We start from the raw sequence: 25,748 nt of genomic DNA, 5'->3' as shown, positions 1-25,748 counted from the left end.
AAAAACTGAAAACTTTCCCCCTAAGATCAGGAAGAAGATAAGGATGTCCACAGTCACCATTGTTATTCAACATTGTGTTGGAAGTTTTAGCCAGAGCAATTTGGACAAGAAAAAGAAATACAATGCATCAAAATTGGAAAGGAAGACATGAAACTCTCACTGTTTGCAGGTGACATGCTACTATATGTTGAAAAATCCACAGCAAAACTACTAGAGCTAATAAATGAGTACAGCAAAGTGGCAGGTTACAAGATCTATGCTCAAGAATCTGTAGTGTTTCTGTACACTAGTAATGAACAATCTGAGGGAGAATTCAAGAAAAAATTCCATTTATAATCACAACCAAAAGAATAAAATATTTGGAAATAAATTTAACGATACAAAAGACCTATACAAAGAAAACTACAAGAAATTGGTGAAGGAATCACAGAAGACCTAAAAAAATGGAAGGGCATACCATGTTCATGGATTGGAAGACTAAATATAGTTAAGATGTCAATTCTACCTAAATTGATTTACAGATTTAATCCAATACCAATTAAAATCCCCAAAACTTACTTTTCAGAAATAGAAAAACAAATAACCAAGTATATCTGGAAGGTCAGGATGCCCCAAATAGCTAAAAATATCGTGAGAAAGAAAAATGAAGTTGGAGGTCTCATGTTATCTGACTTTAAGGCATATTACGAAGCCACAGTGGTCAAAACATCATAGTACTGGCATAAAGATAGATATACTGACCAATGGAATTGAATATAGTGTTCACATATAAACCTCTCATCTATAGACAGTTGATCTTTGATAACGCAGTCAAGCCAACTCACCTGGGACAGAACAGTCTCTTCAATAAATGGTGCCTAGAGATCTGGATATCTACATGCAAAAGAATGAAAAAGGTTCCATATCTCACATCATATACAAAAATTAACTCAAAATGGATCAAAGACCTAAACATTAGATCTAAGACCATAAAACTTTTAGAAGAAAATGTAGGAAAACATCTTATAAATCTTATAATAGGAGGTAGTTTCTTAGACCTTAACATCCGAAGCACGAGCACTGAAGAAATAAATAAATAAATAAAAGGGAACACCTCAAAATTAAACACTTTTGTGCATCAAATAACTTCGTCAAGAATGTAAAAAGGCAGCCTACACATGGGATACAATATTTGGAAATGACATATCAGATAAAGGTCTAGTATCCAGAATATATAAAGAGATTGTTCAACTCAACAACAAAAAGACAACCCAATTACAAAATGGACAAAAGACGTGAACAGACACTTCTCAGAAGAGAAAATACAGATGGCCAAAGGCACATGAAAAGATGCTCAACTTCCCTGGCTATTAGGGAAATGCAAATAGAAACCACAATGAGGTATCATCTCACACCCACGAGAATGGCCATTATCAATAAAACAGAAAATGACAAGTGCTGGAGAGGATGTGGAGAAAGAGGCATACTTATCCACTGTTGGTGGGAATGTCAAATGGTACAATCGCTGTGGAATGCAGTTTGGCAGTTCCTCAGGAAGCTAAGTATAGAATTGCCATATGATCTGGCAATGCTATTGCTAGATATCTACTCAGAGGACATGAGGGCAAGGACACAAGCAGACTTTTGCACACCAATGTCTGTAGCAGCATTATTTACAATTGCGAAGAGATGGAAACAGCCAAAATGTCCATCAACAGATGAGTGGCTAAACAAACTATGGTATATACAAATGATGGAATATTGTGTAAACTGTAAGACAATAAAGTTATGAAGTATGTAACAACATGGATGGACCTTAAGGACACTATGCTGAGTGAGATTAGCCAGAAACAAAAGGACAACTACTATATGGTCTCACTGATATGAACTAACATTAATGAACAAACTTGGAGAATTTCAGTTAAGAACAGAGGTCTACAGGAGATGGAAATAGGGTAGATATTGGGTAATTGGAACTGAGGGGATACAGATTGTGCAACCGGACTGATTGTAAAAATTTAGAAATGGGTAGCACAATACTACCTGATTGTAGCACAATAATGTTAGAACACTGAATGAAGCTGAATGTGAGAATGATAGAGGGAGGAGGCCTGGGGGCACAAATGTAATCAGAAGGAAAGATACAATAAAGACTGAGATGGTATAGTCTAGGAATGCCTACAGTGTAGAATGATAGTGGCCAAATGTACAAATTTAAAATGTTTTTGCATGAGGAAGAACAAAGAAATGTCAGTACGCAGGGTGATGAAAAATTAATGTGATTAATGGTAATTATTATTTTAAAACTTTAATTTATGTGTGAGACTAAAGCAAAAAAATGTATATTTGGCACAAAATTTATATTTTGACTAGTGTATTTCCCAATATAACTTATGTGAACAGCTTAATTGAACACCATAAGTACATGGAACCTTGAGTAGGGCATGAGATTTTGTTGGTTTGTCCAGAAATCCCAGAGTGATTTGAACAGTGAATAAAAAAGTATTTGCAAAGTCCCCTTGGGGGAATGGCGAGAAAGGGGGAAAATTCAACTTCCCCAAGTGAAGAATTCTTGATTTTCTCACAAGCAGTGGGGACAACTAAAGCAATAGGCTAAGCTCTCAGTCTTGGGGTTTCTCATATGAAACTTAACCCTGCAAAGGGCAAGCTAAGCCTACTTAAAATTAGACCTCAGAGTCAACCCCAGAGAACCTCTTGTTGCTCAGATGTGGCCTCTCTCTCTCTCAGACAACACGAGAAGCAAACTCAGTGCCCTCCCCCTCTCTACGTGGGACGTGACTCCCAGGGGTCTGGACCTTCCTGGCAATGTGGGACAGAAATCCTAGATTGAGCTGGGATTCTGCATCAAGGGATTGAGAAAACCTTCTTGACCAAAAGAGGGAAGAGCGGAATCAGACAAAATAAAGTATCAATGGCTGAGAGATTCCAAACAGAGTCAAGAGGTTATCCTGGAGGTTATTCTTACGCATTATATAGATATCACCTTTTTAGTTAAGGTGTAACAAGAGGCTAGAGGAAAGTGCCTGAAAATGTAGAGCTGTGCTCCAGTAGCCATGTTTCTTGAAGATGATTGTATAATGATACAGCTTTCGCAGTGTGACTGTGTGACTGTGAAAACCTTGTGTCTGATGCTTCTTTTATCTACCTGATCAACAGATGAGTAAAACATATGGATTATAAATAAATAAATAATAGAGGGATCAAAAGTTATAATAAATTTAGTAGATTGAAATACTAGTGATCAGTGAAAGGGAGGATAAAGGGGTATGGTATGTGTGAATTTTTTTCTGTTTTCTTTTTATTTTTCTGAATTGGTGCAAATGTTCTAAGAAATGAGCATGATGATGAATATACAACTGTGATGATATTGTGAGTAATTGATTATATATCAAGAATGGGATGATCATATGGTAAGAATGTTTGTGTTTATATGTTATGATATTTATTTAATTAATTAATTAAAATATATATACACACACACATACAGATAATATAGCTTTCTGGTCTGGGGTATTTAAACTTTTTCTTTCTAGTTTGGAAAGGAAACCTCATCAGAATATAAACTTATTTGATGGGAAACATATTTTTCTATTTTAAATTGTTAATGGGTTGTTTGAATTAAACATACTGAATTCTTTCAGGATTTGGGAGAGAAGACTACTCTGGTGAATTCCTACTCTGGTGAATTCCTTATCTGTATAGGAAATAATATTCTTGATGAATAAATAATATTCTTATCTGAATTATGGGTTTCTTATATTTTCATTTTATAGATTTCACCTTATGTCTAACCACTTGAGAGCATTTTCACTAATTCTCTTTTTAGGAAAACATTTTAAATTTGGAGTCATGATTACAAATGTTTTTAAGAGGCTATATCCATGATAGATTTTCATGCTGACTTTGAAAAATTGTTTCCTAATCTTCAGATCATCATGCATGTATTTTGCACATACCTTGATTCCAGATTACCTCCACATCCTAAGTATCCTGATGGAAAAACGTTTACTTCTCAGCACTTTGTTCAGACACCAAATAAACCAGGTATAAGCCTCTCGTAAAAGAATGAATTGAAATTTTCATGTTAAATCTTTAGTGGTTTGGGTTTGCTTTTTAATATAAGATATTTCCTTTATAGATGTTACAAATGAGAATGTTTTCTGCATCTATCAGAGTGCAATCAACCCTCCCCATTATGAGCTCATCTACCAACGCCACGTCTACAATCTTCCAAAGGTACATCTATATGTAGACACTGCAGTTGTGGAATGTCATGGATGATTTCTTTGATGACTTTAAAAATTAGATTCTCTTTGTTTATGGAATGGGTATATTTTTTAAATTAAGAAAAATGTACTTCTTGTATATTCTTTTATTAACTAAAATTAATATGTATAGCTTAATGTAATGCCTGTTTACATCCTAGAGTATATTAAGCAGATAATCAAAAAGTTTTATCGAAGTCCCTTAATAAATGGGGGACAAAACATGAAACTATTAAACTTTGCCACTGGGGAAACCCCAGATACTGTGTCAAACGTTAGGAACACCCAAATCAATAAGCCAAGCCCTTGATCTTGAATCTTAATCTTGTGAAGCTTATATATGTAGCAGAAAAGCTTAACCTATCTATAGGTATGCCTAAGAGTTACCTCTGGTGGACCCCTTTTGTTGCTCAGATGTGGCCTCAATCTCTCTAAACCCAATTCTGCAAGTGAAAGAATTGCCTTTGAAACCCTTACGTGGGACATGACATCCAGTGGTGAAAGTCTCCCTGGTGGCCTAGGAGATGACTCCCAGGGATAAACCTGGCCCTGCACTGTGGGATCAACAATGCCATCCTGACCAAAGGGGAAAAAGAAGTGTAACAAATAAGGTGTCAGTGGCTGAGAGAGTTCAAATAGAGTCAAGAGGCTACTCGGGAAAAAAAAAAAAAGAGGCTACTTGGAAGGTCACTCTTACACAAGCTTCAGTTAAACATTGCTGCCTATCATAACTTGTCAAACCCCAACCAATACCATTCCTGCCAATCTAAATAACACTGGGGCATTAAGATTCTGCAGACGTTCCATACGCTAGGGTAACTTTGCAGACACCTATAACTTTCAGATGGGTTCTTGGACCAGATAAGTCCTGAAATGCAAAGGGCCAGCCTCTCCAGAACATTAACTATCCCATATTACCAGTTCCATCCTCCATCCCACATTATCAACAGCCCCTTCCAACATGAAAAAGTTGAAATGCCATAGCCCAAATACCCATAAAGAGTAGGAGAAAGAGCAAAGGTGATGGTGGAGTTATACAGAGAAGGCAGGGTTTAGCAATTGAGTATGATTGCTGAATCATTATATTGATATTTCTTTTAGTCTCCAGTACCTTAGAGTAGATAGAAGTAAAAACCTAAAATGTGAAATTGTAATCCATACCAAACTCTGAAATTTGTTCTACAAAAATTGTTACAGTGTACTTTAAAATTTATTGTTTTTTTGAATATATGTTATTTTTCACAAAAAAGAAAAAAATAGAAGGAATGTAACAGAGAAAATAGGATTTAAAAAATGAGTATGACTGCAGAATGATTGTAGTGATATTTCTTTTGGTATTCAGTCTCTTGGAACTGCTAGAAGGGAAAAAGAGAATTCTTGGAACTATAACCCTTACCAAACTTTAAAATCTGTCCTATAACTATTAGGTAAAATGTACTTGGAATTTATTGCTTTTTTGTATATATGTTATATTTTACAATAAAAAAGTTAAAAATTTATTTAATATGTATTAAAAACTTAATATGTGCTTAATTTGGAAAAGTATAAAAGGAAAAGAAGAAAAATCATTCAGTCCGTTACTCAGGCAGCCACTGCTAACTAACATTTTGGTTTATTGCCTTTTGATAAATTTCATTTTTATCTTTCTCTGCCATTTCTTATGGGCTGAGATCAGACCACTTATGTATTTTTATATCCTTCTTTTAAATATTAACATTTTATAGCATAGTTTTCCATACTTTTTTTTTCTTTGAGTGCATGGACCAGAAATCAAACCTGGGTCTCCTGCATAGAAGGGCAGCATTCTACCACTGAACCACCTATGTACCCTCCATACTTTTTAATGGCTATAAAAAACTTAATCATAAGATAATATAACATAATTTATTCAAATGTTCCCCTATCCTTGGACATTTTGTAGTTATAAATCCTACTTTTATGTATGTATTTTCATATATATATGGCATTCTGCATTTTGGATTATTTCTTTAGTCCAGAGTTCCAAAAGTAGAATTCTAGGTCACAGAATATTTTCAGGGCTTTTAAATATATATATTTTATCAAAGTAATTTAATTTTTAAAAAAAATTTTGTACAAATTTATACTTCCATCTAAATATTTTATTCTTGATTGCAAACATTAATTCTACTGATGACCTCTGCAATTATTTTTGTTACCAGCATCTTTGCTGAGAAATTTTATATTTGTTTATTTTTATGTTTTTTATTTTTATTATTTATTTATTTATTGAAAAATTTTATATTGGCTATAAGTATAAATTGCATTATCTACCAGTATCCTAGGAGGGAATATTCATTGCTTTATTTTCGAGTTTGATACTGCACCTTTCTAAATGTGTATATGTGTAAATATTTTGAGCTGTTGAAGTTTCTGTAAGCGCCTATGCAAATCCTTCCCCCCTCCCAAGGAAACTGTCTTTTAAAAATCAAACACCCTCAGATTCTAAATCAGATATTAAATCGGAATAAACAGGTAAAAGATAATCATTAAATTGAAATTCTTTTCCGTTTTTACAGACCAGCAATTACATATAATAATTTGGCTTAAGGATTAGGAAAATGCTTACCTAGTAGTTCCTTATAGGTAAAATAATAATATATAATATGTTGCTAATATACTAAGGTATACTGTAATGCATTTTGACATATGACTACACACATTTTTAATCCCAGCACTCTGGTTTTTGCTGTTAATTTTGGAGGGTTTTTGGGTGTCTGTGTATAGCATAAAGGGTACCAGCCTGAGAATATTTGTCTCCAGGCTATTGTAAATACTATTTACCATGTGTAGACCCTCCCATCTCTCTCTATTTTCTGTTCACTTTTTTTTTTTTTTTTTTTTACTTTTTTATTCTATGGTATACAACAGATATACAAAAAAAAGGAATGAAAAAGCAATGATTTTCAAAGCACTCTTCAACGAGTAGTTAGTACAGGGCACATCCCAGAGTTTGTCATGGGCTACCATACAATCCTCTCAGATTTTTCCTTCTAGCTGTTTCCAAATATAGGCTAGAAGTCTTAAATATTTTTTTTATCAACACAATTGACTTTTTTCTTTCTTTTTTGTGAAAAATAACATATACGAAAAATCAATATTTCAGAGCACACCACAATTAGTTGTAGAACATATTTCAGAGTTGGACATGGCTTACAATTCCACAATTTTAGGTTTTTTTTCTAGCTGCTCTAAGGTACTGGAGACTGAAAGAGATATCAATTTAATGATTCAGCATTCATACTCATGTGTTAAATCCTATCTTCTCTGTATAACTCCACTGTCACCTTTGATCGTTCTGTCCCTCTCTTTAGGGGTATTTGGTCTATGGCCGTTTTAACTTTTTCATCTTGGAAGGGTCTGTCACTAATTTGAGGTAGGGAGATGAAACTTTTTGATGTTCTGGAGAGGCTGGACCCTCTAGGTTTCAGGGCTTACCTGGTCCAGGGACCCACCTGGAAGTTGTAGGTTTCTGGAAAGTTACACTAATGCATAGAACCTTTGTAGAATCTTATATATTGCCCTGGGTGTTCTTTAGGGTTGACTGGAATGTTCCAGGTTATGATAGGCAACAGTGTCTAATTGAAGATTGCATAAGAGCAACCTCCAGAATAGCCTGTCAACTCTATTTGAACTCTGTCTGCCACTGATACTTCATTAGTTACACTTCTTTTTTTCCTTTCGGTCAGGACAGAATTGCTGATCCCATGGTGTCAGGGCTGGATTCATCCCTGGGAGTCATCTCCCATGTCGCCAAGGAGACTTTCATTCCTGGATGTCATGTCCCACTTACTGGGGAGGGCAATGATTTTACTTGCAGAGTTGGGCTTAGAGAGAATGAGACCACATTTGAGCAACAAAAGAGGTCCTCCCGAAGTAACTCTTAGGCATACCTATAGGTAGGCTAAGCTTCTCCGCTACCTATGTAAGCTTCACAAGACTAAGCCTCAAGATCAAGGACATGGCCTATTGATTTGGGTGTCCCTAAAGTTTGACACAGTATCAGGGGATTTCCTGATGGTAAAGTTCAATAGTTCCATATTTTTTCTCTCATCCATCAAGAGACTTTGCCTATATTTTTTGATTATCTGCTTAATATACTCTAGGATGTATCCAGGCATTACATTAAGCTATACAGAATTAAAGAACCTCTTTCTTATTCTGGGCTCCCTGTGTTTCAGTTGTTCAAATGAACTATACAGATAGGTTGAGTTAGGTTATGTGCTACAGAAAATTTTGTTTCCTGACCAAATAAACCTTTCTTCCTTTGGTCTCAGAGAGTATGTATAATTCTAAATATAGATGTTCTAGTTTAATAGCTGCCGGAATGCAAATATACCAGAATCAGAATGGCTTTTAAAATGGGGAATTTAATAAGTTGCTAGTTTGCAGTTCTAAGGCCAAGAAAATGTCCCAATTGAAACAAGTCTATAGAAATGTCCAATCTAAGGCATCCATCTAGGGAAAGATACCTTGGTTCAAGAAGGCCGATGAAGTTCAGGGTTTCTCTCTCAAAAGAGAAGGCACATGACAGACACAGTCAGGGCTTCTCTCTCTGCTGGAAGGTGAACGCGACGTCATCTGCTAGCTTTCTCTCCTGGCTTCTGGTTTCATGAAGCTCCCTGGGAGGCATTTTCCTTCTTCATCTCCAAAGGTCTCTGGCTGGTGGACTCTCTGCTTCATGGTGCTGCAGCATTCTCTGCTCTCTCTGAATCTCCTTTCTCCAAAATGTTTCTTCTTTCATAGGACTCCAGAAACTTATCAAGACCCACCCAAATGAGTGGAGACATGTCACCTAATCCAGCCTTAACGACCACTCTTGACTAAATCACATCATCCAGGGAGATGATCTGATTACAGTTTCAAACATTTAGTATTGAATAGGGATTATTCTACCTTTATGAAATGGGATTTAGATTAAGACATGGCTTTTCTAGGGGACATACAGCCTTTCAAACCAGCATAATAGACATTGTCTTCCTTACCCCTGTGCTCTGAATTAGTTTAACTCCAATCTGATCATCTTTGTTCTTATCTCTAAATATCAAGTTTTTTATATTTATATATATGTATATATATAAATATATATATATACATACATACATAAAATAGCCTCTCGAAATCCAGAAATAATAATTACCACTCCAGACTTAATGTGTCTGCTCTAAAGCTTAAAATCTAGGCCTCTATTTTCTTATAAGCATTTTCTAAAGGAGACTGTACCATTGTTGTTCTTTTGTTTCTGGCTTATTTTGCCTCACCAAATGTCCCACACGTTCGTTCCCCTCATTGCTTGCCTCACAACTTTTTTCCTTTTTTGTAGCACCACAACATTCGTTCATACATATATACCATCTTTCACCAGTCTGCTTCTCAGTTAGTGCATCCTTCAGCCACCTGAATTCATCAGGAATCATGTATAGTGCCCAAAGTCCACAGTCCGTCAACACTCTCAATTTTAAATAATTTCATTCTCCCAGGAGAAAGAAGACCAGTAAACACACCCTCGCCAAACAGGAAATCCAAACCTCCTCTTAAACTTGCCTCTCCCCACATTGTTTACCTATGCTGTTGCTGTGGTAGTGCTGATGTTTTCTTTTAAACATAGCCCATAGCATGCAATAGCATTTTCCCCCTGTACCCTGGACTTAAAAACTCTTTATACATGAGTCATACCTTTGAAGTAGTTCTTACAAGAACTAATTTATATTTCTAGTGTTCATCAGTGTGACTCGTAGTTCTGTACAACAAACCACTTTCAATTTTGTTCATCTTCAGTATGATAATATTACTTATAGACCCACTAGAGAACCACCTTCACTTCTATCTATTTTCGTACATTGGAGTTCAACCTCATTAGCGGACTGTTCACCCATCTCTAGCTTCTGTGTATCTCTAAATCCCCTATATTCTGTATTATAAGCCTCTGCTTTTACCTTTACCATGGTCATAAAAGTGGAATCATACAGTACTATCCTTTTGTGTCTAGCATATTTCACTCAGCATTATATCCTCGAGGCTTATACATCTTGTCATGTGCTTCAGGATGTCATTTCATCTTACTGCTGCATGATATTCCATTGGATGTATATACCACATTTTGTTAATCCACTCTTCTGTTGATGGGCATTTGGCTTGTTTCCATCTTTTGGTGATTGTGAATAATGCTGCTATGAACATCAATGTGTGCAAATGTCTGTTTGTGTCGTTGCTTTCCGCTCTTCCGGGTATATACCAAGTAGTGCTATTGCTGGGTCGTAGGGCAGCTTGATATTTAGTTTCATAAGGAACCAACCACCAAATAGTCTTCCATGATGGCTACACCATTATACATTCCCACCAGCAGTGTAAAAGTGTCCCAATTTCTCTACATCCTCTCCAACATTTGTAGTTTCTTATTTGTGTAATAGCAGCCATTCTTATAGGTGTGAGGTGTTATAATCTTGATCTGCATTTCCCTTATAGTCAGTGAAAATGAGCATCTCTTCATGTGCTTTTGAGCCATCTATACTTGTTCTTCAGAAAAATGCCTCTTCATATCTTTAGTCCAGTTTATAATTGAGTTGTTTGTTCTTTTGTTGTTGAGCTGTATGATTTCTGTGTATATACAGGATATCAAACCTTTGAGCAATATGTCATTTTCAGATATTTTCTTCCATTGAGTTGGCTGCCTCTTCACCTTTTTGACAAAGTCTTTTGAGGTGCAGAAGGATTTGATTTTGAGGAGTTCTCATTTATCTGTTTTTTCTTTTGTTTCTTGTGCTTTGGATGTAAAGTTTAGGAAGCTACCTCCTATTACTAGGTCTTGAAGATGTTTCCTACCTTTTCTTCTAGAAGTTTTATGGTGCTAGTTCTTATATTTAGGTGTTTGATCTACTTTGAATTCATTTTTGTATAGGGTATAAGATAGGGGTCCTCTTTCATTCTTTTGGGTATTGATACCCAATTCTTCCATGCCCATTTATTAAAAAGACTGTTTTGTCCCAGTTCAGAGGATTTGGGGGCTGTGTCTAAGATCAGTTGACCATAGATTTGGTGGTCTATTTCTGTACTATCTGTCTGATTCCACTGGTCAGTGCTTCTTTCTTTGTGACAGTACCATGCTGTTTTGATCACTGTGACTTTATAATAGGTTTTAAAAGCAGGGAGTGTTAATCCTCCCACTTCTTTCTACTTTTTTAGGATGATTTTAGCTACTCGGGGTCTCTTTCCCTTCCAGGTGGATTAAGTCTTCAAAGTAGGTTGTTGGAATTTTTATTGGGACAATGTTGAATGTGTAGATTAATTTGGGTAGAATTAACATCTTAACTATGTTTAGCCTTCCTATCCATGAGCAGGATGGCTTTCCATCTATTTAGATCTCTTTTGAGTTTTCTCAAAGTTTTCTGTGTACAAGACCTTTATGTCCCTAGTTAAGTTCATTCCTAAGTACTTGAGTCTTTTAGTTGCTATTTTGAATGGAATTTTTTCCTTAACTGACTCCTCAACTAGGTCATTGCTTGTGTACAGAAATGTTACTGATTTTTGCACATTAGTTTTATATCCCACCACTTTGCTGTATTTGTTGCTTAGCTCAAGTTACTTTGCTGTATATTTCTCAGAATCTTCCAAGTATAATATCATATCATCTACAAATGAGAGTTTTACTTCTGCCTGTCCAATTTGGGTGCCTTCTATTTCTTTGTCCTGCCTGATTGCTCTTGCTAGAACTTCTAGCACAATGTTAAATGATAGTGGGCATCCTTGTCTTGTTCCTGATCTTAGGGGAAAGCTTTCAGTCTCTCTCCATTGAATATGATGCTGGCTATTGGTTTTACATATATTCCCTTTATCATATTGACATAGTTACCTTTGATTCCTATCTTTTGAAATGTTTTTATCAGAAAAGGATGTTGAATTTTGTCAAATGCTTTTTCAGCATCAATCAAGATCATCATGTGATTTTTTTCCCTTTTGATTTGTTAATGTGCTGTATTACATTAATTGATTTTCTTTTGTTGAATCATCCTTGCGTTTCTGGTATAAAACCCACTTGGTTGTGGTGTATAATTCTTTTAATGTGTTGTTGGATTCAATTTGCTAATATTTTGTTGAGAATTTTTGCATCTATGTTCATTAGGGAGCTTGGCCTGTAGTTTTCCTTTGTTATAGCACCTTTACCCAGTTTTGGTATTAAAATGATATTAGTTTTATAAAATGAGTTAGGTAGAGTTCCTTTTCCCTCAATTTTTTGGAAAACTTTGAGCAGGATTAGTGTTAGTTCTTTCTGGAATGTTTGATAAAATTCCCCTGTGAAGCCATCTGGCCCTGGGTTTTCCTTTGTAGGAAGTTTCTTTTTTTTTTTAGAAATCATACCATTCTACATATGCAATCAGTAATTCTTAACATCATCACATAGATGCATGATCATCGTTTCTTAGTACATTTGCATCGGTTTAGAAGAACTAGCAATACAACCGAAAAAGATATAGAATGTTAACATAGAGAAAAAAAATAAAAGTAATAATAGTAAGAACAAAACTAAACAAAACAAAGACCTATAGCTCGGATGCAGCTTCATTCAGTGTTTTAACATGATTACTTTACAATTAGGTATTATTGTGCTGTCCGTTTTTGAGTTTTTCTATCTAGTCCTATTGCACAGTCTGTATCCCATCAGCTCCAATTATCCATTATCTTACCTTGTTTCTAACTCCTGCTGAACTCTGTTACCAATGACATATTCCAAGTTTATTCTCGAGTGTCGATTCACATCATGGGACCATACAGTATTTGTCTTTTAGTTTTTGGCTAGACTCACTCAGCATAATGTTCTCTAGGTCCATCCATGTTATTACATGCTTCATAAGTTTATCCTGCCTTAAAGCTGCAAAATATTCCATCGTATGTATATACCACAGTTTGTTTAGCCACTCGTCTGTTGATGGACATTTTGGCTGTTTCCATCTCTTTGCAATTGTAAATAACGCTGCTATAAACATTGGTGTGCAAATGTCCGTTTGTGTCTTTGCCCTTAAGTCCTTTGAGTAGATACCTAGCAATGGTATTGCTGGGTCGTATGGCAATTCTATATTCAGCTTTTTGAGGAACCGCCAAACTGCCTTCCACAGTGGTTGCACCATTTGACATTCCCACCAACAGTGGATAAGTGTGCCTCTTTCTCCGCATCCTCTCCAGCACTTGTCATTTTCTGTTTTGTTGATAATGGCCATTCTGGTGGGTGTGAGATGATATCTCATTGTGGTTTTGATTTGCATTTCTCTAATGGCCAGGGACATTGAGCATCTCTTCATGTGCCTTTTGGCCGTTTGTATTTCCTCCTCTGAGAGGTGTCTATTCAAGTCTTTTTCCCATTTTGTAATTGGGTTGGCTGTCTTTTTGTTGTTGAGTTGAACAATCTCATTATAAATTCTGGATACTAGACCTTTATCTGATATGTCATTTCCAAATATTGATTCCCATTGTGTAGGCTGTCTTTCTACTTTCTTGATGAAGTTCTTTGATGCACAAAAGTGTTTAATTTTGAGGAGTTCCCATTTATTTCCTTCTTCAGTGCTCTTACTTTAGGTTTAAGGTCCATAAAACTGCCTCCAATTGTAAGACTCATAAGATATCTCCCTACATTTTCCTCTAACTGTTTTATGGTCTTAGACCTAATGTTTAGATCTTTGATCCATTTTGAGTTAACTTTTGTATAGGGTGTGAGATATGGGTCTTCTTTCATTCTTTTGCATATGGATATCCAGTTCTCTAGGCACCATTTATTGAAGAGACTGTTCTGTCCCAGGTGAGTTGGCTTGACTGCCTTATCAAAGATCAAATGTCCATAGATGAGAGGGTCTATATCTGAGCACTCTATTCGATTCCCTTGGTCAATATATCTATCTTTATGCCAATACCATGCTGTTTTGACCACTGTGGCTTCATAATATGCCTTAAAGTCAGGCAGCGCGAGACCTCCAGCTTTGTTTTTTTTCCTCAAGATGTTTTTAGCAATTCGGGGCACCCTGCCCTTCCAGATAAATTTGCTTATTGGTTTTTCTATTTCTGAAAAATAAGTTGGGATTTTGATTGGTATTGCATTGAATCTGTAAATCAATTTAGGTAGGATTGACATCTTAACTATATTTAGTCTTCCAATCCATGAACACGGTATGCCCTTCCATCTATTTAGGTCTTCTGTGATTTAACAGTTTTTTGTAGTTTTCTTTATATAGGTTTTTTGTCTCTTTAGTTAAATTTATTCCTAGGTATTTTATTCTTTTAGTTGCAATTGTAAATGGGATTCGTTTCTTGATTTCCCCCTCCGCTTGTTCATTGCTAGTGTATAGAAATGCTACAGATTTTTGAATGTTGATCTTGTAACCTGCTACTTTGCTGTACTCATTTATTAGCTCTAGTAGTTTTGTTGTGGATTTTTCCCAGTTTTCGACGTATAGTATCATATCGTTTGCAAACAGTGATAGTTTTACTTCTTCCTTTCCAATTTTGATGCCTTGTATTTCTTTTTCTTGTCTAATTGCTCTGGCTAGAACCTCCAACACAATGTTGAATAATAGTGGTGATAGTGTTGTCTTGTTCCTGATCTTAGGGGGAAAGTTTTCAATTTTTCCCTATTGAGGATGATATTAGCTGTGGGTTTTTCATATATTCCCTCTATCATTTTAAGGAAGTTCCCTTGTATTCCTATCCTTTGAAGTGTTTTCAACAGGAAAGGATGTTGAATCTTGTCAAATGCCTTCTCTGCATCAATTGAGATGATCATGTGATTTTTCTGCTTTGATTTGTTGATATGGTGTATTACATTAATTGATTTTCTTATGTTGAACCATCCTTGCATACCTGGGATGAATCCTACTTGGTCATGATGTATAATTCTTTTAATGTGTTGCTGGATACGATTTGCTAGAATTTTATTGAGGATTTTTGCATCTATATTCATTAGAGAGATTGGCCTGTAGTTTTCTTTTCTTGTAATATCTTTGCCTGGTTTTGGTATGAGGGTGATGTTGGCTTCATAGAATGAATTAGGTAGTTTTCCCTCCGCTTCAATTTTTTTGAAGAGTTTGAGGAGAGTTGGTACTAATTCTTTCTGGAATGTTTGATAGAATTCAGATGTGAAGCCGTCTGGTCCTGGACTTTTCTTTTTAGGAAGCTTTTGAATGACTGCTTCAATTTCTTTACTTGTGATTGGTTTGTTGAGGTTATCTATGTCTTCTTGAGTCAAAGTTGGTTGTTCATCTCTTTCCAGGAACCCGTCCATTTCTTCTAAATTGTTGTATTTATTAGCATAAAGTTGTTCATAGTATCCTGTTATTACCTCCTTTATTTCTGTGAGGTCAGTAGTTATGTCTCCTCTTCCATTTCTGATCTTATTTATTTGCATCCTCTCTCTTCTTCTTTTTGTCAATCTTGCTAAGGGCCCATCAATCTTATGGATTTTCTCATAGAACCAACTTCTGGCCTTATTGATTTTCTCTATTGTTTTCATGTTTTCAAATTCATTTATTTCTGCTCTAATCTTTGTTATTTATTTCCTTTTGCTTGCTTTGGGATTAGTTTGCTGTTCTTTCTCCAGTTCTTCCAAGTGGACAGTTAATTCCTGCATTTTTGCCCTTTCTTCTTTTTTGATATAGGCATTTAGGGCAATAAATTTCCCTCTTAGCACTGCCTTTGCTGTGTCCCATAAGTTTTGATATGTTGTGTTTTCATTTTCATTCGCCTCGAGGTATTTGCTAATTTCTCTAGCAATTTCTTCTTTGACCCACTCGTTGTTTAGGAGTGGTGTTGTTGAGCCTCCACGTATTTGTGAATTTTCTGGCACTCCGCCTATTATTGATTTCCAACTTCATTCCTTTATGATCCGAGGAAGTGTTGTGTATGATTTCAATCTTTTTAAATTTGTTGAGACTTGCTTTGTGACCCAGCATATGGTCTGTCTTTGAGAATGATCCATGAGCACTTGAGAAAAAGATGTATCCTGCTGTTGTGGGATGTAATGTCCTATAAATGTCTGTTAAGTCAAGCTCATTTATAGTAATATTCAGATTCTCTATTTCTTTATTGATCCTCTGTCTAGATGTTCTGTCCATTGATGAGAGTGGTGAATTGAAGTCTCCAACTATTATGGTATATGTGTCTATTTCCCTTTTCAGTGATTGCAGTGTATTCCTCACGTATTTTGGGGCATTCTGGTTCGGTGCGTAAATATTGATGATTGTTATGTCTTCTTGTTTAATTGTTCCTTTTATTAGTAGATAGTGTCCTTCTTCGTCTCTTTTAACTGTTTTACATTTGAAGTTAATTTGTTGGATATTAGTATAGCCACTCCTGCTCTTTTCTGGTTGTTATTTGCATGAAATATCTTTTCCCAACCTTTCACTTTCAACCTATGTTTATCTTTGGGTCTAAGATGTGTTTCCTGTAGACAGCATATAGAAGGATCCTGTTTTTTAATCCATTCTGCCAATCTATGTCTTTTGATTGGGGAATTCAGTCCATTGACATTTAGTGTTATTACTGTTTGGATAATATTTCCCTCTAACATTTTGCCTTTTGTATTATATATATCATATCTGATTTTCCTTCTTTCTACACTCTTTTCCATACCTCTCTCTTCTGTCTTTTTGTATCTGACTCTAGTGCTCCCTTTAGTATTCCTTGCAGAGCTGGTCTCTTGGTCACAAATTCTCTCAGTGACTTTTTGTCTGAGAATGTTTTAATTTCTCCCTCATTTTTGAAGGATAATTTTGCTGGATATAGGAGTCTTGGTTGGCAGTTTTTCTCTTTTAGTAATTTAAATATATCATCCCACTGTCTTCTAGCTTCCATGGTTTCTGCTGAGAAATCTACACATAGTCTTATTGGGTTTCCCTTGTATGTGATGGATTGTTTTTCTCTTGCTGCTTTCAAGATCCTCTCTTTCTCTTTGACCTCTGACATTCTAACTAGTAAGTGTCTTGGAGAACGCCTATTTGGGCTAATCTCTTTGGGGTGCGCTGCACTTCTTGGATCTGTAATTTTAGGTCTTTCATAAGAGTTGGGAAATTTTCAGTGATAATTTCTTCCATTAGTTTTTCTCCTCCTTTTCCCTTCTCTTCTCCTTCTGGGACACCCACAACATGTATATTTGTGCGGTTCATAATGTCCTTGAGTTCCCTGATACCCTGTTCAATTTTTTCCATTCTGTTCCCGATAGTTTCTGTTTCTTTTTGGAATTCAGATGTTCCATCCTCCAAATCACTAATTCTATCTTCTGTCTCTTTAAATCTATCATTGTAGGTATCCATTGTTTTTTCCATCTTTTCTACTTTATCCTTCACTCCCATAAGTTCTGTGATTTGTTTTTTCAGTTTTTCTATTTCTTCTTTATGTTCAGCCCATGTCCTCTTCATGTCCTCCCACAATTTATCGATTTCATTTTTGAAGAGGTTTTCCATTTCTGTTCGTATATTCAGCATTAGTTGTCTCAGCTCTTGTATCTCATTTGAACTATTGGTTTGTTCCTTTGACTAGGCCATATTCTCAATCTTCTGAGCGTGGACCATTATCTTCTGCTGCTGGCGTCTGGGCATTTAGTCAGATTTCCCTGGGTGTCGGACCCAACAAGGTTGTAAGATTTTTCTGTGAAATCTCTGTGTTCTGTTTTTCTTATCCTGCCCAGTAGGTGGCGCTCGTGGCACACGTTTGTCTCACGTGTTTGGAATGGATCCCCCCGGTCACCGATCTCCGCAGCCTGGGGATTTCCGATCCAATTCTCTCCGTTGGTTCAGGGGCCGCGCGTGGTGGGGGTGTCAGCCGCCGCGGCTTGAGGGGACCCTTTGGCTGGTCGCCGGCCGCAGCAGGCCCAGGGAATTCACCACCGGACCAGGAAGTCGCCCGCGGGGGAGGGACGTCGGTCACTGGCCGCCGCGGCCTGGGTAATTCCCCACCGGACCAGGAAGCCCCCCGCGGGGGGGGGGCCACTGCGGCTTGGATAGCCCTCTGATCCGAGACTCGTAGCCGCGGACTCGAAGCCGAGACTCGAAGCCGCCCGCAAAAGAGGGGCGCCGTCCGCCTCGGCTTGGGAAACTTGCCTCTCCGAGACTCTCAGCCGGCCTGGGAAGGAGGGAGGGAGTAGCTCCGGCCGCCGCAGCTGCCGCTGCTCGGGAAATCGCGCGCCGCTCGGGGATCTCACCGCAGCCGAGTCTCACAGTCAGACTAGCCAATCCAGACTGGGGTACGCTCTGTGTCCATTCCCTGCCGTAGCCCGGGAGCTGTTCTGCACTGTTTCAGTTCACCTAGTAGTTGCTTTGGAGGAGGAGGAACTAAGACGCACGTACCTTACTAAGCCGCCATCTTGGCCTCTGTAGGAAGTTTCTTGATGACTGATTGAATCTCTTTACTTGTGATTGGTTTGTTGAGATCTTCTATTTCTTCCTGAGTCAGCATAGTTTTTTTGCATGTTTCCAGGAATTTGTCCGTTTCATCTAAGTTGTCTAGTTTGTTGGCATATAGTTGTTCATACTATCCTCTTATGATTTCTTTTATTTCTTCAGACTCTGTGTTAACGCATCCCTTCTCATTTCTGATTTTATTTGCATCATCTCTTTCTTGTCAGTCTTGCCAGTGGCCTATCAATTTTATTTATTTTCTCAAAGAACGAACTTTTGGTTTTATTGATTCTTTCTATTGTTCTTTTGTTCTCCCATTCATTTATTTCTGCTTTAATCTTTCTTATTTTTCTTCTCCTATTTGCTTTGGAATTAGTTTACTGTTCTTTCTCAAGTTCCTCTAGGTGAGCAGTTTTAAGTCCTTGAGTTTGGCTCTTTCTAGCAATAAATTTCTCCCTCAACACAGCCTTTGCCATAGTTTCTGATAAGTTGTATTCTCATTTTCATTCGTCTCCAGATAACTACTAATTTCTCTAGTAATTTCTTCTTTGACCCACTGATTGTTTAAGATTGTGTTATTTAATCTCCATATATTTGTGAGTGTTCTAGTTTTCGTGGTTATTGATATCCATGTTCATTCCATTGTGATCAGAGAAAGTGCTTTGAATAATTTCATTGTGGTTTTTTTTTTTTCAAAGACATTTAATATGCCTATATTCGGTCTAATAGCAAGTTTTTCTTTGAAAATGCTTTGTGTAAATTCTGGTTTTTCCCTCCTTCAGTGGAAGCATAAGTTTATTTTCATCCTCACTTCATCTTTTATATAAAATATTCCAAAGAGTTGAAAGAAGAATATGGATGTCTGTCTTCCACTTAGCAAAAAAAAAAAAAAAGGGAAGTACAATTCATGTTCCCCTAGGCTATTCCAACCAGAGGAAAAATTAAGCACCTATTAGCAGTAAGAAGTAATATTTTAAAAACTCTGTCCAAAATGGTAGGTAACCTCCACAAGGGCTTCGTCAGTAATATTTGGGAATTGCTGGAAGGGTTGCTTTTAAGCAGTCATTTCAGTGACCCCATGGAATCCATAGTTTTCTCTGTCTCCAGTTTCAGCTCCTTACATTGATGTCTACTGCCAACAGCTGTAAAAGGTATCTCATTGCCCCAAAGCTAATCTCAAAACTGCCTCACAGAGACTGGATGTGTTTACCATTGATGGTGTTCATCGAGCTCTGGGGTGGTGGCATCACTCCATTTTCTTTCTGGAAGCAGGAAGACTCCCTTATCTCCCATGTAGACATATGAATCCCTAAATAGTGTGTCCTTGACATCTCATGGATTTTTTTTTCTCTTTTTTTTTTTTTATTAAATTTTAGAAAAAATATTACAAGAAAGAAACATAAGTATTCTTAACATATGTTCATTCTGTTCTACATATAGAATCAGTAATTCACAATATCATCACATAGTTGCATATTCATCATGATCATTTCTTAGAACATTTGCATCAATTCAGAAAAAGAAATAAAAAGACAACAGAAAAATAAAACGAAAACAGAAAAAAAAAATTATACACACCATACCCCTTACCCCTCCCTTTCATTGATCACTAGCATTTCAATGAAATTTATTTTAACATTTGTTCCCCCTATTATTTATTTTTATTCCATATGTTCTACTCATCTGTTGACAAGGTAGATAAAAGGAGCATCAGACACAAGGTTTTCACTACCACACAGTCAGTCACATTATGAAAGTTTAAGATGAGTCTCTTGTAAGTAGCATATAGCTGGATTATATTTCTTGATCCATTCTAGCAATCTGTATCTTTTAATTGGTAAGTTTAGTCTGTTAACATTCAAAGTTGTTACTGAAAAGGCGATTCTTGAATCCATCATCTTATCTTTTTTATTTCATTTGTGAAATCTGTATTATTTTTCCCTCTTTCTCTTTTTATCCTTTAAGTTACCCTTACTAGTACCCTACAATCCTATGCCCTCCTCCAGATCTTCCTCTACGGTCTTTGTTTTTCAACTGACATAACTCCCTTTAGTATTTTTTGTAGAGCTGGTGTCTTGTTGACCATTGTTTCAGGATTTGTTTGTCTGTGAAAATTTTAATCTCTTCCTCAGTTCTGAAGGACAGTGTGGCTGGGTACAGAACTCTTGGCTGGAAGTCTTTCTCTTTTAGAGTTGTAAATATATACATACCACTGCCTTCTCATCTCCATGGTGCCAGTTGAACTCAGTCTTATTTGGTTTGCCTTGTATGCAGTATATTGTTTTTTCCTTGCTACTTTTAGAATTTCTGTTTCTCTTCAACATTTGACAGACTGATTAATATGAGTCTTGGGGAAGACCTGTTTGCATTTATTCAGTTTGTAGTTCATTGGGCTTCTTTGACTTGTATATTTATGTTCTTTATGAGAGTTGGGAAGTTTTCCCCCATTATATCCTCAACTACTCTTCCTAGAACTTGACTCCTCTCTTCTCCTTCTGGGACACCAGTGACTCTAATATTTGCATGCTTTGTTTTGTCTACCATTTCCCTGAGATCCAATTCAGTTTTTCCCATCTTTTTTTTGCCATTTCCTGTTTTGAATGTTTGAAGTTAGTTATCCTGTCCTGTATTTTGCTTATTCTTCCTTCTGTCTCTTCAAATCTGGTTTGTGTGCCTCTAGAATGTTTTTTATTTGGTTAACAGAGTCTTTCTGCTATTTTTCTGTTTGTTCTTTCAAATTCCACTTTATGCTTTTCTACTGTCTTCTTGATCTCCTTTATGTCGTTAGCCACCCCACTTTTTTTTATTAAGTAGAGTTATATGAACATTTTTGATTAGTTGTTCCAACATCTGTGTCTGTTCAGGTGTTTTAATTTGGTCGTTAAGCAGGGCTATATCTGTCTGCGTTGTGGTATGCTTAGTGATCTTCTGCTGTCTTTATGGCATGTAAATATCTTGATTTACTGTGGGAGTTGCTTTCTTTCAGTAGTCTAAAGCTTTTTGTTTGTGGGATGGTTGTATAGCAGGGAGCAGGGCATGGGGTGGAGCACTCAGTATGGGGATTTGTTTCAGGGCAGGTATGGGTGCAGGATGAGGATATTACACTGGTGCTTGTGAACGTGGGCGCCCAGCAGCCAGGTAGGATGTAGTTGTGTGGGTGCACAGGTCTGGGAGATGTAAACACAGGTTAGCACTTTCTCTGTACTGGGAAGCATGACTGAGGACCGTGCACTTGCATGGGTCTAGGAGTGTGGTATATTGATGTTCCCAGACCTGAAGGATGTGATTGGGGGCCATGCACATATGCGGGTCTAGAAGTGCCATAAGCTGATATTCCCAGAGCTGAGGGGCATGACTGGCGGCTGAGTGAACGCGCAGTTCTAGGAGTGCCATAAACTGATGCGCAGAACTCAGGGAGGGGTGGGGTGAGGCTATGTGACACTATGGGTAGAAAGCAGGCCTAGCCTGGGTATGGAGGTATACACCCACACCATCCATGCGCTGGTGACAGCCTCCAGAGAGCAGGGAGGGAGAGGCAGTGTTCTGGAGGGGTGTGGGAAAGATGTGTTGGGCTGCACTTGGCAGGGGAGTGTGGGGCAGGGGTGCTTAGAGCACGGGGAGTGGGGACGGGTGACAGGGCTCAGGCGAGTGGGGTGTGGGGTATGGAGTGAGTCATGGGTCACAGGGCTGTGCTGGTGGGGGTAGCATGTTCAAGGAATGGTGGCTTGGCTTACTTCCTAGTCCCTGTCTCCTTGTCTGTGCATTCCTGTGGGCTCCACGCTTCCGCGTTAGGCTCCAGTTTTCTGCTTCTCAGTTCCTCGGCTCTTGCAACCAGGGCTGCCCTATGTGGTGCAGAAGGCTCTCCCTAGCCAGTTGCACTCTTGAATCGCCATCTCAGTCACCCTCCTGTCCCTTCTCCATCTTTTCCTTGGAGCAGGGCAGAATTCGATCTACCCTATTCAGCCATCTTCCCGGAACTTTTCCGTTCTAAGTTGTTAAACTTAAAACTTAAAAATCTCTTTTTGAAGGGGGCACTCCCTGCCTCACCAGTCTTGGTTAGTTACCTTCCTAACTAACCAAGGTGTAGAGTGGTCCCATGACACTCTACACCTCTGTTATAACATTTTTCACACTTATTTTAATTCCTAGTTTCTCGTCTCCTTTTCTTTGATTATGTGGATAATCTTGTTAATTCACCAATACTCCCACTTCTTAGTGTAATTTGTAAGTACAAAGTACTTTGTTTAATATGTGAATAAAAGTCTGAATTAGATAGAATTCTGAGTTAATAGAATGTGAATTAGTAGTGTCAGCATTTACCTATCAGATTGAATCTTTGGTTTAGTTTAAACCTTACACTCTTTTTTTGTCTTTGTTCCAGGGCAGAAATAATATGTTTCATACATTGTTAATGTTCCTCTATATTATAAAGACCAAAGAATCTGGAATGCTTGGGTAGGTATTTATGCTTTAAAAACACAACTTAGTTTGTTTACTATTTTTCTTTCTATGTTAAAATTCTGCAGAAGACAGCATCCTATACTGAAAGGATTTGAGGACTGAACATCAAGAGATGTTCAGAACCTCCATTTCCCTTGGTAAAAAGGTATTTGGACCATATAATTTTAAGATTGTGTTCCCTAGAACAAATGTTAAAATGAATTTAGAGTGAAATGCTGGTGATGGATGAGAGGGAGGAGTGGGGGGTAATGGTATGTATGAATTTTTTTGTTTTCTTTTTATTTCTTTTTCTGAATAGATGCAAATGTCCCAAGAAAAGATCATGATGATGAATATCCAACTATGTGATGATATTGTGAATTACTGATTATATATGTAGAATGAAATGATCAAAAGTTACGAATGTTTATGTTTGATGTTTTTTGGTATTTTTTTAAAAGTTTTAAAATTAATCATAAAAAAAAGATTGTGTTCCCCAGAGGAACAATTCTAAAATAAATATATATCAGGCTGTTGCCAATTGAAAATTTAAAAAAAAGAAGCTCGTCAATTTTTTCCAAGCTGTTCTGTCTCGGATACAAAGTCTTCTGCAAAATATGTACACTTTCAGAAGGACTGGGTTAGTTCCTATTCTGTAATATAATTAAGTGGGATGGAAAAATGGTCAATTGAAATTGTTTCCTTTCTTAGTAATAAAGCTCAAATGTTAACAAATTTAGAAGTGCTATATTATTTTTATTATTCTAAATTTTATTATGTCAAGTAGTATTTGAAATAAGTGGACCCCAGCTAAAGCTGGAGAATCTTCTGGTAATGTATGGTATAGTCTGCAAGTCTGAAAACCTGGGTTCTGGTGCAGCTCTGTCCTTCCTAAGTAACTTTAGACTAACAAAATGTAAAGTGAAAGGTCAGAATAGAAAATATTTGGTCACTTCCACCTCTGAGGTGTTATATCCCTTTTAAGTTCTGTTTTTGTTCCTGTTTGTAATCTAGAATTGTGCTTTCCAGAACAGTAACCATTAGCCACAGGTGGCATTAAACATTGGAAATATGACTAGTCTGAATTGAGATGGGCTGTAGTGTAAATATATACACCAGGTTTCAAAGACCTAATACAAAGAAAAGGATGTAAAACATCAATATTTTAAATATATTGAGTTAAAAAAATTAGAATTCACCTGTTTCTTTTTACTGTTTTGGATGTTTACTAGAAAATTTTAAATTGCATCTGTGACTCACATTATAATTCTTTTCCTAGCTGCTCTAGGAAAAGCAAAACTCCTGTCCTTAAACATATTAGATAACAAAGATTAAAACAGGCATGAACAGAAATTTATGAACAAATATATAAATATTTCTCAGCTTCTTTTATCATAGATAACAGTATAACAATGTATAAGCCAGAAACTAAAAATTCTCCTCTGGTCAGCCTTTCAAAAAATCCCACTCCCTGAAGGTACACAGTGTTAACAATTTCCGGTGTATGTTTCCAGCCTGTTTTCCGGGAATAAGTTGATTTTTTATTTTTTAAACAGAAGTGTATTGCACCCAAACATTACTCTGCGACCTACTTTTTAGTTTTATGGTAAATCTTTGACATTTTATTTGCCAATACATACATATTTTAAACTAAGTTTTCTAGGAATATTTAATTATAAATGTGTACATATATATATTTGAAAAATATGGAATATGCTATAAATATGTTGTTTTGTAATTATTCTTCATGTAAACCTGTTTCTGAAAGCCTGATTTGAAGTGAAGAATTAGTTTTAAAACATTTGAAGTAGGAAATGAGATGATTGAATTTTTTGTTTAAATAGAAAATTTATCCTTTTCTCTGTAGATTCAAATTGGTATTTTGAAATAGAAGTGATTTATTGTGATAGCATAAAACTTGTGTCAAGTGACATATACAATTTGCCATACACAGAAAAGTGGAAAGGCTTTAAAAGTGAGGCAGTAATATCCTCAGAAGCCTAAAAGAATTGTTACAGTTGTGTTTTTGTTTTGGATTTTAACATCATTATTATGAAATAGTCTTTTAAGAGCTTATCTTCTCTTAATAAGCAACTTACATGTTTTTAGGCTTTTCTTCTCATATTACCCTATATTTCCAAATAACAGATGTATGTCATCTGTAATCTCTCTTGATTCTTGAGTTTAGGACATTTTCTGTTGATTTCTTATTTTATTAGATGAGTAAATCTCTTACAACCCAGGCTCTCCCCACGTACTTACGTTTAAGATACATTAATTATATACATACATAAATTCACTAAAGCATCTCTAATAGTAAATTACTAATTCAAGTCAAGTGGATATAATTCTCTAAAAGGCCTAGCATATCCATATCTTCTATTTAGTAAATTTAATTTACACTTTAATCTTACTTATTGCTAAAATCATTTTGTTAACTCTATTATCTGGTGTATTCGTTCTTGAAATCCACTAAAAAATTAATTTTCAACACTGCATAAATCCATTATTCTGAATTCAAGTTTAAGCACAGTGTCAATTAAGAAAGTAATTACCATTACTAGAATTCACCTGATAAGCCCTGTGTAATATAATTCATTGCAGAATGGCACCAAATGTCATCAATTAAGCATGTATTTCTTTAAAGACTCTT

At 36.5% G+C, this 25,748-nt stretch overlaps 1 protein-coding gene across 6 annotated transcripts in view; it reads left to right on the top strand.

Moving 5' to 3' along the window:
* The window catches only part of TMEM209 (transmembrane protein 209), an 88,179-nt gene that overhangs the window by 56,344 nt on the left and 6,087 nt on the right, over positions 1–25,748 (top strand). For 4 of the 6 annotated variants that reach the window (XM_077131700.1, XM_077131610.1, XM_077131529.1 and 1 more), the window contains exons 12-14: positions 3,930–4,044; positions 4,139–4,236; positions 23,037–23,110. In XM_077131700.1, coding sequence (XP_076987815.1) covers positions 3,930–4,044; positions 4,139–4,236; positions 23,037–23,110 — 287 coding nt within the window. Of the gene's footprint in view, positions 1–3,929; positions 4,045–4,138; positions 4,237–23,036; positions 23,111–25,748 lie in introns of those variants that run through there. The other 2 variants (XR_013163455.1, XM_077131782.1) reach the window with 2 other exon arrangements.

Source organism: Tamandua tetradactyla, chromosome 1, assembly GCF_023851605.1.
Source record: "Tamandua tetradactyla isolate mTamTet1 chromosome 1, mTamTet1.pri, whole genome shotgun sequence".
NCBI lineage: Eukaryota > Metazoa > Chordata > Mammalia > Pilosa > Myrmecophagidae > Tamandua > Tamandua tetradactyla.
Note: the sequence above shows the minus strand (reverse complement) of the source record. Positions and strands in the feature narration are given on the sequence as shown.